This window comes from Macaca nemestrina, chromosome 11, assembly GCF_043159975.1.
Source record: "Macaca nemestrina isolate mMacNem1 chromosome 11, mMacNem.hap1, whole genome shotgun sequence".
NCBI classification, from domain to species: Eukaryota; Metazoa; Chordata; class Mammalia; order Primates; family Cercopithecidae; genus Macaca; species Macaca nemestrina.
The window spans coordinates 93,515,493-93,533,750 of NC_092135.1; the positions used below are offsets into that span (position 1 = coordinate 93,515,493).

The 18,258-nt window shown below is 40.3% G+C and overlaps 1 protein-coding gene across 3 annotated transcripts in view; it reads right to left on the reverse strand.

The window, feature by feature from the left end:
• Nucleotides 1-2: 2 nt before the first annotated feature.
• Nucleotides 3-18,258, reverse strand: part of LOC105468290 (dynein axonemal heavy chain 7) — a 340,382-nt gene continuing 322,126 nt past the window's right edge. For all 3 annotated transcript variants that reach the window (XM_071073104.1, XM_071073106.1, XM_071073105.1), the window contains 4 exons: nucleotides 12,229-12,381; nucleotides 10,444-10,621; nucleotides 2,981-3,084; nucleotides 3-415 (listed from right to left, as the gene is read on the reverse strand). In XM_071073104.1, the coding sequence (XP_070929205.1) occupies nucleotides 209-415; nucleotides 2,981-3,084; nucleotides 10,444-10,621; nucleotides 12,229-12,381 (642 nt within the window). In that variant the 3' untranslated portion in view covers nucleotides 3-208. The remainder of the gene's footprint in view (nucleotides 416-2,980; nucleotides 3,085-10,443; nucleotides 10,622-12,228; nucleotides 12,382-18,258) is intronic.

Sequence of the window (18,258 nt, forward strand, 5' to 3'; positions counted from 1 at the left end):
TGTGTTTTCTTTAGTCTTTATTTCAGAACATTTCCTTACATTTAAGTATGAATCATATTAAGTTTATCTGCATTTGCTCATAAGTAAATTCATAATTATAACTTTAGTCAAATGTATTTAAACCAAAAAAAAAATGTTTAAGTAGTAAAATATGCTTCCTACTCAGCCATCCAACAAGAAATAGGAACAAGGAAATGACGTCTTCTGGTTATGAATTAAGTTGACATAACAGTGCCACACCTCGTCCAATCCAGTGTTCCTTGGGTTGGTCAGAGGGAAGAGTCATGGCAATCACAAAATTTGTGGAATGGCCAGTGGTGGATAATGTTCCTCTCCTCTCACTTGTCTTATACAATGGAGCAACATAACTTGGCCGTTTCGGAATATCTGCCCTCTTACAGGGCTTTAGCCACATCTGGAAGAAAATACATAACATCTCTTTAAGTCAAGGCTGTTAAATATACATGTATTTGAGCCTACTATCGTAGTCTCAGAGTAAGGTTATGTATGCAAATTTCTGTGGCCCAAACAGATTTATTTTCACCAGCGGTGCTGTGATTGCTCAGAACATTTTATAGAACTCTCATAACTGAGACAAAATAGTTTTCGCCTACTCTGTCTAAAAGCATATTTTCTAACTATTCCTCTCTCAACCACAATTACCTGGGAAATGACTTTTAGTACTTACAATGATAAAAAAAAAAAAAAAAAAAACCCAGACATACTTTCAAAGGAGAGAATTGCCACACTGATACTCAGAATCATGTGCCTTTATATTAATTGAAAGCCAGTCCCAAAAAAATGCTGAAGGGATTTTTATCAACAACTGTATGACTAGAAAACCTTCCCATTTTAGGAGACTATTATAAAGGAGATACTATATATATTATGCTGTTTAAAATATAATTGCATTCCTTTATAACCACAATCTATACCCCATTCTTTTTAGTCATTAACCAAGTTCCTACAATTTATTATTGGACCTCACCAGTCTTAAAAATAAGATTTTGAGGCAATTTGATCTTTGAATGTAAGAGTAAGAACAAACCATGTTCATAAAGATATTTTAGAATTTAATTCAATTTATTTTTCTGGAGTAGAAGTAATAGCAATCCTCGAGATGATAGGACTTGACAGCCCCAATGTTCAGACCCCTCTTTTAGGTTTCTCTGGTCAAAACACAGATTGTTCAAGGAGCTTATAAGGATGCGAGTTTCTCTATTTCTCCCACTTAATTGTGGAATCCAGATTTTCATAAGGGGGGATCCCACAAGGCAGTTTCTGAAATATTAACTACAACATAAGACTCAAAGCACTCTTCCGAACTCAGATTTCATTTCAACCCCAGGGGATTTTTCTAATGAGAATTTTTATTTCTAAGTAGCTCCTTATTCAGGAGAACCATTATCAGTTTATATATTAATTTATTTTTGCACACACTGCAAGCTACTTAAGAGTTTCCATGTGAAAGACTCAATTTCGATCAGCTCCTGAAATTGCATTTACTTGTCCTTGCAACTTTCAATTTGGGTCTTGTATTTTAAACTTTTGTGCCCATGGCATTTTAAAATATATGACAGCTTTCTCACAATTGGCTGTCAGTTGACCCCTCACTGATCCTGTTACAGCTGCTCTGAAGGGCTTTTTACCTGTCTTTGAGCTGCTGCCAGAATCCTGCAAACAGAATTCACATAAATCCCACTGCCTATATTTTATCACAGCATCCCAGACCTACCCTTCAAACTGCTGTTTTCTTAAGCCATTTTCTCATGATGCAGTTATAGAGGGAAGCTTAATTATATTTTATAAAGCTTAATCTGCCAATGCTGGAGATAGGTGCCTAGGAAATGTAGCTTTTTAAATTGATGGTTTTCAAAATCTTTTAATATGCAAGTTTCACATTTTCAAGTCAAAGTGTACGAAAAAATATATAATGAACACGTGTGTGAATGTATATACAGTTGACCTCACTATTTGTGGATTCCACATTTCCAAATTTGCCTGCTCACCAAAGTTTATTACTAATCCTAAAATCAGTTGGCAGCATTGTCATGCTCCTTGGTGGACATTTGCAGAGCATTAAAGATTTGTGTCATCCAACACACTTTCCCAGCTCAGGTTGAACCAGGTGAGAGGCTCTGCTTTCTTGTTTCACCTCATAACCGTAAACTAGTATCCTTTTTCATGGCCTATTTAGTACCAGAGTTTTCACATTTCTGTGTTTTTGTTGGCGATTTCACTGTTTAAAATGACCCCCATGTGTAACGCAGTGCTGTTTTTTTTTGTTTTTTTTGAGACGGAGTTTCGCTCTTGTTGCCCAGGGTGGAGTGCAGTGGTGTGATCTCAGCTCACCGCAGCCTCCACCTCCTGGGTTCAAGCGATTCTCCTCCCTCAGCCTCCCAAGTAGCTGGGATTACAGGCACCTGCTACCACGCCCGGCTAATTTTTGTATTTTTAGTATAGACAGGGTTTCACCATGTTCGTCAGGCTGGTCTCGAATGCCCAACCTCAGGTGATCCACCCGCCTCAGCCTCCCAAAGTGCTGAGCGACCGCGCCCGGCCAATGCTAAGTGCAAGAAGGCTGATACGCCTCGTAGAGAAAATATTAGCTCATGTCTCAACGAAGCTCATAGAATTTTGTCCGTGAGTTAATGTTAATGACTCAACATTGTATATTAAATAAGGTGTCTTTAAACAGACACAAATAAGGTTATTTATTGATCAGCTAACAAAAATGTTGTGACCAAAGAAATAACCCTGTATTTATTTCCCCAGGAGCAATGGTTCAGTAGTTGCTAATTCAATGTTGGAAGCAACTTTATACAACGTAATTCCCATGAATAACAAGAATTGACTGTATATGTGTTTGTTTATATATATACATATGCACACGCATATATACATACAAGATGGGGTCTATTTTATATATAAAATATGTATAAAATAATTCCACATGTATATATAATTAGAATTTACTAACCACAGGCACTGTATCATAAAGAATTTTGGGATGCGATTCTGCAAGTTTCTTGATCTTTCTATTCCAGGAAGCTCCATCCAGAAATAATCCATGAATGAAAACACCTAAATATAAAAGAAACACATTAATATAACACTTTATATATGCATTTTGATTGAGTTCTGAATCTGAAATTTCTAATGTAAGTACTATGCAGGTGATACTAGATTTGCAGCCTAAGACTTGTTCTCCAATGAAAGCAATCTCCTGAGTGTTTTAACATCCATATTTCAAGAACATTGAAACTTTGCCTAGTGAAATAATGCAATAGTAAAATTAGGTGTGGAAGACGAAAGAGGAAAGAAATTTTAAATGAGTCTATGGGAAGTTCTCAGTGTGTGTGAACGTTACCAAATTTACATTGTTAATTAGTCAATAATTATACTGTGTTTTCAGAAGCTGTGAAATCTAGGGGGAAAAATAGTTCTTAATAAAGGTAATAGGGATCGAGTGGTGGCCAGTGGGCAGCATATGAACAAAGTACCCTTCTGTAGATCTCTAATGTCGTAAGAATTAAATTGCTCCTCCCCTTTTAGAATTTATTCTTACTGCCAAGAGCTCTCCTTAGTCTGTTGATGATGAAAGACACGTGATGAACTCTCTCTAGAAAGTGATGTTGTACACTAACAGCTAAAGAGTACAAATTAGGCAATCAGTGAAACATGAGTTACTTTCTTTGGCTTTACATTTTTGTAGAGTTGTATATGAAAATCTACTTCAGCAGTGCTGTCCAATAGGACTTTTTGCAATGATGGAAATGTTCTATGTGTTGTCCCATATGGTAGCCACTAGCTACAAGAGGCTGGTATTAGTAAGTTGAACACTTGAAATGTGGCTGGTGTGACCAAATAACTGAATTTTAAATTTTATTTTAATTATAGTTAAATTTAAATGGCCACATGTGGATAGTTTAATGATGGAGTTGGGGAAAGACCCTTTCTCTTCTCTGGGTTTTAACTGATGGGAAGAATACGTTGGAATACAGTATCAGTTCTATTAATTGACAAAGCACTTGTCCAATAACTGCCAATGTATAACTCTGGTAAAGCTGGATTGCAAAATGGACCTTGAGCCCGGGGCAATGGAGGGGTGGACCTGCGTGAGGGAAGAGATGGGTCTGTAGAGCGCATTCTGCGTCTTTACCTCTGTGGCCAGCTCTAAGGCCAGTCCACCAGTCACCAAAACAGGTGGGGATAGGGCAAAGAAGGAGAACTTTATAGTATGAAATACAATGGAAAAGAAAGAGAACCTATACACAGGTCCAAGTGAGCTATTTAATACCCTCCCTGGTATTAAATACCCTCCCTGACTGACTCGAAAGCATAGCCCAATAAATTTCTGCCTCTAACCAATCAGACTAGTTATTCCTCATTTGGGAAGAGTGATAATATCATAGAAAGTAAACCAAAGAGTTCATGTCAACACCTAGAAAAGTGGTGATAGGGATAAAAGTTCTTTCCAACCCATCAATTGTATAGGAAATAAGGTGAGAATCTTTAAATACATTTTTATTTCTCATGGCTAGTAAGGACCATGAAGATACAGATATATAGAATATATAGAAAATGACAGATGTTAACAGGTCCTTGTTCATAGCTGTCCTGCTCTATGAGTGATGCCCTTTGCCATCTGTGAGATGTCATCAGCACATAGTGTCAGCTACAGTTTTTCCAGTTCCCCTCTCGTTCACTATTTTCTGCCTCCCTTCATGCTATGCAATGCTGTCAACTGGTGACTGAGTCACCTAGTAGTACCTAGCAATTCAGATCAGAGGAAGCTTAGGTAGTTGCATCTATAATATAGGATCCTGTAACGATTAATATTGTCAACTTGATTGGATTGAAGGATGCAAAGTATTGTTCCTGGGTGTGTCTGTGAGGATGTTGCCAAAGGAGATTAACATTTGAGTCAATTGAACTGGGAGAGGCAGACCCACCCTCAATGTGGGTGGACACCATCTAATCAGCTTCCAGCGCAGCTAGAATAAAACAGGCAGAAGTTGGAAAGAGCAGACTTGCTAAGCCTTCCAGCCTTCATCTTTCTCCCATGCTGGATGCTTCCCACCCTCAAACATCAGCCTCCAAGTTCTCTGGGTTTTGGACTCCTGGACTTACTCTAGTGGTTTGCCAGGGGCTCTTGGGCCTGTGGCCACAGACTGAAGGCTGCACTGTCTGCTTCCCTACTTTTGAGGTTTTGGGACTCAGACTGACTGATCCACTACTGGCTTCCTTGCCCCTTAACTTGCATACAGCCTATCCCGTGGGACTTTACCTTGTGATCGTGTGAGTCAATTCTCCTTAATAAACTCCCTCCCATATATACATATATCCTATTAGTTCTGTCCCTCTAGAGAACCCTCACTAATACAGATTTCAAATACTAAAAAACTTTCAGCAGCATTGTAGCCTTTAGGTGCCCCTTTTCATTGTATTTTAATTTAATCTTAGGTATATAAGGATGACATCTTTATGAGGCCCAGAACCTAGAAACAGGAACATACAAAAATATCTATAAAGTATGGTGAAGGGGTAGAGATTGGAAAAAAAAGAAACTTGGCTTCTATCCCAAGCTGTTCTCAGGTGTGATTTATGTCCCTCCCACTAGGGTCCTATGAGAAATTGATTCCTTGGGGAAAAACCCATTTATCTAAATCATTCCATGGATTCTCTTTTTCTTTCTGATAATTAGCTAAGTAAGAAGGAAAAAACTAGGATGACAAAAAGGCTAATTTGTGGATATGTATGCTTATTGGTGAAATGCATATGTGTGTGTTGGTAAGTGTATAAAATAATAAAGTTTGAGATTTTGCAGAAATCTATCAGCTATTATAAATTAAGCCTGGGCCAACACTGTGGTAGTCAGTAAAACAGTTTAATTAGCTGATGACTGCTCTTCAGTGTATGATCTTGGAACACTAAATGGGCTTTATGGATCCTTTAATAAGTTGTGCTTTATTTTTACTCCACTGTTTTCAAGATAGTTTTGGATTTTTAATACTTGATCTTCTTTAATAAGAGCTTCTGTGGATTAAATTAGTAAATCAATGTAAAAAGAAATATCAGCTACCCTGTAGAATAATTATGTTCAGTATATAATAACGGGCAACACAATAGTTTAATCTTGGGTATTAGCTAGTTCAGAAGCTTCTGGCAATGCTTATAAATTCAGTCTTTTAGCTGAGTTCAAAAACATAAAACCCTTAAAAGATATCATCAGTGCTGCTCAAACTTCAACCCAAATGCCACCTTCTGCCTATTATAATAATATGAAAAGAACTAGAAAAAAATTCATGCATCTAAATTAAATACTTAAGAAGTAACCATCACTCCTTTAAGAAAACATTCCTTGAGAAATGTGATGTTTTCAAACTTCTACCAAAATACTCAGTAGCTAAGCATGAGAGCCAGATGACCTGAGTCTGAATCTCAACTCTGTCCATTATTAGCTGTGAGACCTACAGCAAGTTACTTAACCCCCCTGAGCCTTAGTTTCCACCTTGTCTAATGGCGGTAATAGTAGTATCTGAGCCATAGGGGTACTGTGAGGATTCAGTGTAATGGACTGGGCATTCTCTGGATCCCAGCAGTGGTACAGAGCAGCCCCACGGTAAGTATCCGTGCCCTTTCCTTGATTTGCTTTTACCCAACTTAAACATTCCTTTCCTCCATTGCCAAATACTTAATTTGAGCCAAATTATTTATCCTTCTGGTATGTTGCTAAATTTATCTAACTATACTTTTAATTTTATGAGGGCAGGGGCTCAAACTCATATTTATTAGTGTATTTTATGACATGTAATATAGTGAGCTGTATGGGAAAAAATTTTGTTAAAGCTTATATTCAATAAATAACTTAGCAGAAGGTTGTTAAATTTCCTTCTGTATTTGTTTTATTTATTTATTTTAAAAGCCTCTAGTGGGATAAAGTTTCTTTTGAGTATGTTAAGAATAAAGAGATTTTGAACAAATGGTCAGATTAATGGTAGGTTAGGCATCTGTCACTGAAAAATATTATTTCTAAGATATCATATGTCCCAATCATTCTTTATTCCTTGCATTCATTGTTCTTAAATGTGTTTCTGCAATAAAACTGTTTAAGTATTAGAGAGTGGAATAAAAGGTATCTTTAAAAGGTTGGGTTCGAGTCCATACATTTTTAGTGGATTCCAGTAGCATAATTTTTGGAATTTCCCCAGCAGCATTTGAGGGCCCTTTATGTGCTAGACACTGAGAGGCACTCAAGAAAGAATGGTGCAGACAAACAAGGTCACTGCTCTTCTGGTATCTGTACTGTAGTGAGGGACAGAGATATAAAGAAACAAACACATAAAATCATTACAGTCTGATGCTTTGAAGTTAATAAGCAGAGTTGCAAGAGGGGATAATAAGGTGAAATGGGCGGCTCCAACAGATGAAAGTGGTGTTCCCAAGATCCCAAAAGAAAAGAATGTGAGCTGTTCTAGAAACTGTCAGGAGGTTAGTGTGACCTGAGCATAATGGCACATGATGAGCTTGTATGGGTGGGTGGTGGCTAGAACACGCCAGGCCTCATTGTCACCATAAGGGGTCTGGATTTTATTCAAACCACAAAGGGAAAAAACGTATTTAGTTGTCTGGGTTTTCAATGGAGACCAAAAGCTGATATAATCTATTTTCATTTTTTAAAAAATTCTGTGGCTTCTATACAAATTAAAGGCAATAAGTGGGTAATGACAGTAGGGAGACAGGATAAAGGCTAGAGGAGAAGGCAAGATAAAAAAGGTGGTGGGGCCAGGTGCAGTGGCTCACGCCTGTAATCCCGGCACTTTGGGAGCCCAAGATGAGTGGATTCCTTGAGCTCAGGAGGCCAAGAACAGCCTGGACAACACAGGGAGACCCTGTCTATACAAAAAATGAAAAAATTAGCTGGGCATGGTGGCGCACGCCTCTGGTCCCAGGTACTCAGGAGGCTGAGTGGGAGGATCACTTGGGCCCAGGAGGTCAAGGCTGCAGTAAGTCAAGATCACACCACTGCACTGTAGCCGGGGTGACAAAGTGAGACCCTGTCTCAAAAAAAATAAAAAAGTTGTGCTGACAGTAGGATGATAGGTGAGCAACTGCCCTTGATATGAACAGATGAGGGAGCAGAAGAATGAAGAATTCCTGGGTTTCTGTCTGGATGGTGGTGCCATTTATGGAAATGTCTCATTTTACATATTCAGGAGATACCAAAGTGGAGATTTCAGGTTGGCAATTGGGTATGGAGGTCTGATCTTAGAGGAAAGATCTAGATTGAAGATTCAGAGATTTACATTTGGAGGACTTAAGCAGAGTTAATGTTTAAAAGATACAAAAAAGAATAAGGTCACTTGGGGCTAGGATGCTATCAGAAAAAAGAAAGTCCCAGGACTGAGTCCTTGGAAACTGTAATATTAGGGGAGCCTAAACCAGCCAACCTGCATGAATGTGGCCAATGAGATAAGGAAAATCAGGAGAGGGTGATGTCCTGGAAACAGAGAAGCATGTCTCTAGAAAGATGAAGATGGCAAGTGGTAAAAATCACTAAGAAATTAAGATGAAGACAGAAGAGAATTCATGGGATTTGTCAACATGGAAGCCATCGCTAACTCTGAAAAGAACAGCATCAGTTGATTAGAAAGGATGAAAGGTAGACAACAAATAGGAAGTGAGAACCTGCAGACAGCATGTAAAGACAATTCTTTTGAGAAAGTTTGCTATAATGGTAGCGGAGATCCGGGACAGCAGCTGAGGGGGATGTAGAAAGACAATTGAAATGGTTGATTTAAGATGAGAGATTCTAGAGCATGTTGTAGGTTGACAGGAATTATTTATTAATGAGAGAAATCATTTATTCCTGAAAGAGAGGGCACAATTAAAGGAGCAAAGCCCTTGAGAAGGAAAAAGAAAATGGGATCTAGATTCCTCAAGGGTACAGACGTTGACAAATGCAGTGAGTCAGTGGTGCTAAAAGCTCTCTTCAGATGGCTTTTAATTTTTTTCCATGAAGGATAAGGTGAGATGTGGGAGCAGAAGGAAGGGCAAAGAGGGCATAAGTGGTTGTTTTGACAGGAGGAAAGCAGACATCCCCGGGAATAGTAGTGGGATTGCTTCATAGTGTTACAAACCATCTTGAGATTTGTGACATCAATTTAAAATAAAACTTCTTGGCACACTAATGTGATTATCATACACTGTTGTGATTACATATCTACTTGTTAGTGTCTTCCACCACAGTATAAATTAGTTGAGGGACAAGATCCTAAACTGTACCCTGTTGATATCTCCAGTGCCTGACAGAAGAGTGAGCCAGTGAATCCATCATTCAGTGATGAATAAGGAAGTTGTCTTCAACACATTAGTTAAAGCAGTACACATTAACAGTCACTTAGAGATTAATGTCATTTATATAAAGACAATTTTGGTAAAATTCTGTAATCTGTAGCATTTAAAAAATAACATTTAAAATAGTGGTCTTGTCCACTAAATTTGAAATAAAACATCAGGGTAGCCATAAAGTGTAGACAATCATTGAGAAAATAAAGATTTCCTCACAATCCTTCAACCACAAAGCAAATGTTTCTATTAGGTGTAAGTTTTGGAATGGTAAGCTCCAAGTTTTGGAATGACATATATATAACAGGAAAGAATACATATTTTAGGATTCTACAAAGGTATACACTTCAAGGGACCAGGAAAAACCTTCTTTTCTTTTTTTTTTTTTTTTTTTTGAGATGGAGTCTCGCTCTGCCGCCCAGGTTGGAGTACAGTGGCCGGATCTCAGCTCACTGCAAGCTCCGCCTCCCAGGTTTACGCCATTCTCCTGCCTCAGTCTCCCGAGTAGCTGGGACTACAGGCGCCCGCCACCTCGCCCGGCTAGTTTTTTTTGTATTTTTAGTAGAGACGGGGTTTCACCGTGTTAGCCAGGATGGTCTCGATCTCCTGACCTCGTGATCCGCCCGTCTCGGCCTCCCAAAGTGCTGGGATTACAGGCTTGAGCCACCGCGCCCGGCCTAAAACCTTCTTTTCAATGCTGTACATGTCAAGTCCCCACAGTCAACATAAGATTATGGCTGATTATCCCATGTGCTGTTAATTTGATGATTACCTTCTTAATACTTTAGGAATAACTTCTAACTTATAAAATTTTGCAAAAAAGTATAAACGACATATATTCTTTACCCAGATTCATCTGCTGTTATCATTTTCCTCCCTTATTTGCTTGATCATTCCCCCTTACTCCTTCTCTCTCTCTTTCCCCCTGGCTCACTCATTTGCTCTTTGTATCTCAATAATTTTTTTCTCCAGCATTTAGGGTAAATTACATTCATGTTTATTACTTTTTTAACAGCTGAGGAAAGTAAGCTAGAATGTCATGTTTTTGTTCAGTGCCCAGATATGAGCCGACTTATTCTGTCACTCACTCACCATCCTCAGGAGGATGCTTGTATTCTTTGTCTTCCATCACTTCATAGTCAAACCCAAGAAGATCAATAGGAATTGTGTATTTCCTGGCGTAGTTCTGCTGGGCACCAGTCAGGAAGGCTTGTGTGAAGAAGAAGCCAGAAAGCCAGAAGACTGGAGGAGGACCAACCTCGTACCATTGCTAGGGTGTAAAACACAAGTGGGCTAACAGTAGCGCCTTTCAACTTTTTTTTTTTTTTTTTGAGACAGTCTCACTCTGGTTGCCCAGGCAGGGCTCAGGCGAGCCTCTCACCTCAGCCTCCCAAGTAGCTGGGAATACAGGCACACACCACCACACCTGGCTAATTTTTCTGTGTTTTTAGTTGAGAAGGGGTTTTGCTATTTTGCCCAGGCTGGTCTTGAACTCCTAGACTCAAGCAATATGCCTTCCTCAGCCTCCCAGAGTGCTGGGATTACAGGCGTGAGCCACCACACCTAGAGAGCCTTTCAACTTCTGAATACAACACTACTTAATAAAATTTATCCAAAGACACTTATTATCTTTTAGATGAACTAATAAATGACCTCTGGGTAATAACAAGCCATACTCGCAAGGTTTAAAAACAGGTGGCATATTCGGTGTTTGTCCTGACTTCAATTTCATACCTATCATATCAGCTTGGAAATTACAATGTGCATTAATGCAAACAAATGTCTGTTTTATACGTCATTCTTTCAGAAAGGCTCCCTACAATACTGAATATCTGATATGCATTGTTACACAATATATCATGTTATATAGTTGAACGGAAGAAGAGATCCCCATAAAGTCTGGTCTGATGGTTCTGGTTTTTTTTTCACTTTTTTTCTCTCTCTAATTAGTCATTAGTACCCAACAGAAGGTTGTTTTGGAAGTTTTTCTTCCTACTTCACTAAAACACAGTAAAATTCAACATATAGGAACACAATATTGTATAAGAAATTCCTGGAAGAAGCAGGGTAGTGAGACCTTAAGGCCTTTAGAAATATCAAGATACTTTAATTCTCTGTTCATAACATATATTCTAATGGTAAGTCAGTTGAATACCAACTTTAACTAGATAGTAAATTAGAGAAGCAAATCTGAAGACATGAGTTTGAAAAGCTTTTCCCTATAAGAGCCCAAGGTATAACTTCAAAAACAATCTTAGTTCCTTAGTATTGACTGTAGCAAACAAAGGGCCTGTATTATCAAAAGGGAGTTTAACCATTTTATCCCTGCAGAAATTTCTTCATAGGCAGTTTTTGACACATTATATACAGAATCTAGGAAATGAATCCATATTTCTAAAAGGTACAATTGTTAATAAGAACATAGTTAAGCACCAATATTACCAGACAATTAGTAGATAGGCTTCTGCCCACTCAACATTTCTAAGACAATTAGCCTTTGAGGTCATTACTGACTTGGGCTGAACCAGCAATCTAGTGATTTCACGACCTAGAAAAGTGCTGGGCAATGAAGCTCTAATACCCCTCACTGGTCGCTTGACTGGCTTTCTAAGATGTTCTGCTGTAGGTATCTATTTTAATGTTAAATACTTAGTGGAAAAACCAACATAGCTAGATGTTTTCTCCCTTCATTTAGTACTAGCTTTTTGACAGTTCGGTGTAGCAGTTACATACATTACATGAAATATTAAGTAGTGCTGAGTTGTGCTTGGGAGGCACAGAAAAACTAGAGAGAAATACCCATTACAGTAAGCATTCTGAAGAAGAAAATGAAACCAGGAGAAACTTAACAATATACGGTCATTCGGATGAACTTACCTGCAAGAATTTTAGTCTTGCAAGGAAGTCATTCACATAGCTGCCAAGTGGTTTAAGGCTTGGGTAGGATTTACGCATCCACATTTCTGGAATTTTGACATTCAAAATGCTGCTAACCACTTCTTCAAGATCTGTAGACATGACTACAAGCCCCTGAAACACATTTAACCTTGGTTAATATAATAGTATAGATTATGATAGACTATAAGCAACCACCTTTTAAATACCTCCTTCACAATTATCCTCTGTTTACATTGTGATTAGTTAAGGTTGAGTCATACAGGAAAAAAAAAAAGTGAAGATATTTGTTTTTGCTTACAAGTAGGCCACGCAGTCTGAATTATTCCTTAGAAAAATATCAACAATTTTAATCTAACCAATTTTTTTTTTTTCTTTTTTGAGATGGGATCTTCCTCTATTGGCCAGGCTGGAGTGCAGTGGTGGGATCATGGCTCACTGCAACCTCGACCTTCTGGGCTCAACTAATCCTTCCACCTCAGGCTCCCAAGAAACTGGGACTACAGACATGCATCACCACACCCAACTGATTTTTTACTTTTAAAATTGTTTTGTATAGGAAGCCAGGCAAGGTGGCTCATGCCTGTAATCCTAGCACTTTGGGGCCGAGGCAGGTGAATCACTTGAGCTCAGGAGTTCAAGACTAGACTGGGCCACATGGCGAAACCTCATCTCTACAAAAAAATACAAAAATTTTCTGGGCGTGGTGGTGCACGCCTGTAGTCCCAGTGACTTCGGGGGCTGAGGCAAGAGGATCAGTTGAACCTGGGAGGTCGAGGCTGCAGTGAGCCAAGATTGTGCCACTGCACTCCAGCCTGGGTGACAAAGTGAGACCCTGTCTCAAAAAAAAAGTTGTAGAGATGGCGGTCTCACTATATTGCCCATGCCAGTCTCAAACTCCTGGCCTCAAGCAATCCTCCTGTCTTGACCTCCCAAAGTGCTAGGATTATAAGCATGAGCCACTGCACCTGCACCTGAACTAACTAAATTTTAATAGAAAAATCTTAATCAATACTTGGCTACTCACCAGCTATTAAATCACAGACTAACCTTGACTTAGTTTACTGTCTATTAAGTGGATAAGTAATACAGCTCTATACTGCATTCTGAAAATGCATGGTGCTAAATATAACATTAGAAAAATTACATAAAATACTTTGAAAAGTTAAAATGTCCTGGAATTGAATTATGACGTCTGGTTGACCATTTCCCATTTTGAATGACTGATGCACAGATGTTAAAACTTTGAAGGCCCTGAAAATTCCTATTTGACTTTTAACTGGGCCAGTTGCTATTATTCATTTCTGTCTTTCCTATAGTTGAAAATATTCCAACTAACATAGGGAGAAGATTTGGAAGTAAATTTGATGTACTAAATATACAGATTTCATTTGCCTTCTTCTCAAAACCTCACTAAAACAGCAGTAAAGGAATTTACTTTTTAAAGACATAAGCCCCCAAGTGTGGAAACAAAGAGGGGAAGGGAAAATGACAACACAATTGTGGGAGTTAGAAAACATATGGACCACTGGTAGTAGACTTAGCATACAGAAGAAACCTGATCCTAAATTGGCAGGGGGAAAAGCTAAGAATCAACCAGACATACACTGCACAATACCCCTAAATCTTGGGAATGAAGGTCCTAGATACTTCTGAAAGTGGGGCAAGTAGGGCAGTGTTAAAGATCATTAAAACTTGGCTTAAAAAACAGAATTCTAGATCTTCTCCCCCACCCCACAAACTACGCATTGCCTACCTTGAATACAGCCTGGAGAGGAAAATGCAGAAATCCCTAGAGTGGGAAATGCCAGGCCCTGTTAGGGCCAAAGTTACCACGCTGAAATCAGGGGGATTAAGTGAATGCATGAATACTGGATGCTCAGATTCCCTGGGGCTTCTTTTCCCTTTTAATTCCTAGAATACTAGAGCCAGCCCTTTATCTTCCAGGAAGGACACAGGAAGAAGCAGGTCAAGAAGAAATACATAATCAAGCTGAATGTTTCTTAAACGAACAGCCTAGCCAGGTAACCTACATTGAAGACCACAGTCAACCATCACCAGTATTCTTATTGTGTTCATTCAACATGATAATGTCCCATTCTTTCTTTTTTTTTTTTTTTTTTTTGAGACGGAGTCTCGCTCTGTAGCCCAGGCTGGAGTGCAGTGGCCGGATCTCAGCTCACTGCAAGCTCCACCTCCCGGGTTCATGCCATTCTCCGGCCTCAGCCTCCCAAGTAGCTGGGACTACAGGCGCCCGCCACCTCGCCCGGCTAGTTTTTTGTATTTCTTAGTAGAGACGGGGTTTCACCGTGTTAGCCAGGATGGTCTCGATCTCCTGACCTCATGATCCACCTGTCTCGGCCTCCCAAAGTGCTGGGATTACAGGCTTGAAGCAGACAACCTCAAATTATCAGATACCAGAAGAGGCTTCTAACATGTAAAGTTTTTCAATTATGCATTCAACTTCTAAACATAAAAAAGATTATTCCGATTTTTATTTCTTCTTGTATCAATTTGGTAACATATGTTTTCGCAAGAATTTGTCTATTTCATTTACATTTTAAAATGTATTTACATTTTAAATGTATTGGCATTGGAATGTTTGAGAAGGGAGGCAGAGCAAGATGGCCAATAGAAGCCTCCACAAATCATCCTCCCTGCAGGAACACCAAATCTAACAGCTATCTACACAAAAAAGCAACTTCATAAGAACCAAAAATCAGGTGAATGACCACAGTACCCAGTTTTAACTTTTAGTCACTGAAAGAGGCACTGAAGAGGGCAGGAAAGACAGTCTGGAATTGCTGATGCCACCCCTCCTCCATCAGCCGGCAATGGCGGTATGGCACTGAGAATCTGTCGCTTGTGGGAGGGATGGCACAGTGATTGAGACTGTGCTGGAACTCAGTGCCTTCTTGTCACAGAAGATAGCAACACCAGGAAGAGCTCAGCTGATGCCTGTGAAAGAAGCATTTAGGGCTGGGCACAGTGGCTCACACCTGTAATCCCTGTAATCCCAGCACTTTGGGAGGCCGAGGTGGGCGGATCACCTGAGGTTGGGAGTTCGACACCAGCCTGACCAACATGGAGAAACTCCGTCTCTATTAAAAATACAAAATTAGCCGGCTGTGGTGGCACATGCCTGTAATCCCAGCTGTTCGGGAGACTGAGGCAGGAGAATTGCTTGAACCCAGGAGGCGGAGGTTGCAGTGAGCCGGAGATCGCACCATTGCACTCCAGCCTGGGCAACAAGAGTGAAACTCCGTCTCAAAAAAAAAAAAAAAAAAAAAAAAAGCATTTAGACCAACCGTAACTACAGGGGAAACACACACCCCAGCGGTTGGAACTTGAGTTTCAGCAAGGCTTGCCACCACCAGCTACAGTGCTCTGGGGTTCTAAATAAACTTGAAAGGCAGCCTAGGCCACAGGGACTACAATTCCTAGGTAAGGCCTAGTCCTGTGCTAGACTCAGAGCTAGGGGCTTGTGGGGCATGCCATCCAGTGAGACACCTGCCAGGGTGGCTAACAGAGTGCTTGCGCCGCCCCTCTCCCAATCCCAGGCAGCACAGCTTGCAGCTGCAGGAGAGACTACTTCCTACTGCTTGAGGAGAGGACAGGGAAGAGTAAAGAGGACTTTGTCTTGCAACTTGGGGGCCAGTTCAGCCACAGTAGGATGGGGCACCGGAAACAGTCCTGGGGCCCACATTCTAAGCCCTGACTCCTGGACAATATTTCTAGACACATATTGGGTCACAAAGGAACCTTGCACTCTTGAAGAGAAGTGCCCACTCCTGGCGGGATTCATCACCTGCTGGCTAAGGAGCTCTTGGGCCGTGAATAATAAGCAGCAGTAGCCAGGTAGTACACACCATGGGCCTTGAGACTCAGCGCCATGCTGGCTTCAGGTGTGACCCTGCACATTCCCACCTTGGTGGCTACCAAGAGATTCTTTTTTGAGGAAAGCACAGGGAAGAGTAAAGGGGGTTTTGACTTGCAGCTTAGGTACCAGCTTGACTCCTACAGTGGGGTATACACCAAGAGGGCTCCTAGGGTCCCTGATTCCAGGCCTTGGTTCCTGGATGGCCTTTCTGGAAAGGAGTTTAAGACTAGCCTGGGCAACATGGTGAAACACTGTCTCTACAAAAAATACAAAAATTAGCTGGGTGTTGGTGGTGCAGGTCTTTAGTCCCAGCTACCTGGGGAACTGAGGCAAGGGGATCACTTGAACCTGGGAGGGTGAGGCTGCAGTGAGCCAAGATTGTGCCACTGCACTCCAGCCTGGGTGACAAAGTGAGACCCTGTCTAAAAAAAAAAAAAAAAAAATTATAGAGATGATGTCTCACTATGTTGACCATGCTGCTCTCCAACTCCTGGCCTCAAGCAATCCTCCTGTCTCGGCCTCCCAAAGTGCTGGGATTATAGGCGTGAGCCACTGCACCTGCACCTGATCTAACCAAATTTTAATAGAAAAATCTTCTTAATCAATACTTGGCTACTTGGTAGCTATTAAATCACAGACTAACTTTGACCGGCAACATTCACCACAAGGTGGCTGAAGACCCCTTGGGCCTTGAGTGAAGATCAGCAGCAGCCTGGCAGTACTCCCTGTGAACCTGTGGTGATGGTAGCTACAGGGGGAGGCTCCTCTGCCTGTGGAAAGGGGAAAGAAGACAACACAACTGGGTTTGAGAATAGCTTTGTCTTATGGTTTGGGTGCCAGCTCAGCAGCAGTAGAACAGAGCACCAGGTGAAGTATTAAGGTTTCAGGCTGTAGGCTCTGACTCCGAGGCAGCATCTCTGGACTGGTCCAGGGCCCAGGGGAACTGACTGCTGTGAAAGGAAGGACATAAGCCTGGCTGGCTTTGCCACCTGCTGATTGTAGAGCCCCAGGGCCTTGAGCAAACATAGACAGTAGCCAGGGAGTGGTTACAACAGGCTTTGGATGAGACCACTGCTATGCTGGTTTCAGGTCTGACCCAGCACAGTCTCAATGTTGGTGGCCATATGGGTGCTTTTGGCATCCCTCCCCAAGCTTCAAGCAGCTCAGCACAGAGAGAGAGAGAGTCTATGTGTTTATGAGAAACAAAGAGAAGAGAACAAGACTCTTTCCTTTATAATTTAGAGAAATCTTCTGAACCTTATCCAAGACCACCAAGGCAGTATCTCCATGAGTCTGAAACAGCTACAGTGTTACTGGGCTTCTAGTGCCCCCTAAAGCAGATACAGCTGCAGTGACCAAAAACTTAGATCACAACATCCAAGTCCCTTCAAATATCTGGAGAGCCTTCCCAAGAAGCATGGGTACAAACAAGCCCAGACTGCAAAGACTACAGTAAATACTTATCAGTGCCCACATACTGACAAACATCCACAAGCATCAAGACCATCTAGGATAATGAATAGTGTCTGGGTAGCAAAAAATAAAATAAAATAAAAAATAAGACCATATAGAAAACATGACCTTACCAAATAAACTAAATAAGGCACCAGTGACTAATCCTAGAGATACAGAGATATGTGACCTTTCAGACGGAGAATTCAAATAACCGTTTTGAGGAAATGCAAAAAAAGATTCCAAATAACACCGAGAAGGAATCCAGAATCCTATGAGATAAATTTAACAAAGAGATTGAGATTTTTAAAAAGAAGCAGAAATTCTGGAGCTAAAAAATGCAATTATTATGCTGAATAATGCATCAGAGTCTCTTAACAGCAGAACTAATCAAGCAGAAGAAACAACTAGTTAGCTAGAAGACAGGCTATTTGAAAATACACAGTAAGATGAGATAAAAGAAAAAAGAAGAAAGCACACCTACAAGATCTAGAAAATAGCCTTAAAAGGGCAAATCTAACACTTACTGGCCTTAAAGAAGAGGTAAAGAGAGATATATATGGGAAGAAAGTTTATTCAAGCAGTAGTAACAAAGGACTTCCTAAACCTAGAGAATGATATCAATATTCAAGTACAAAAAGGTTATAGAACACCAAGCAGATTTAAGCCAAAAAAGACTA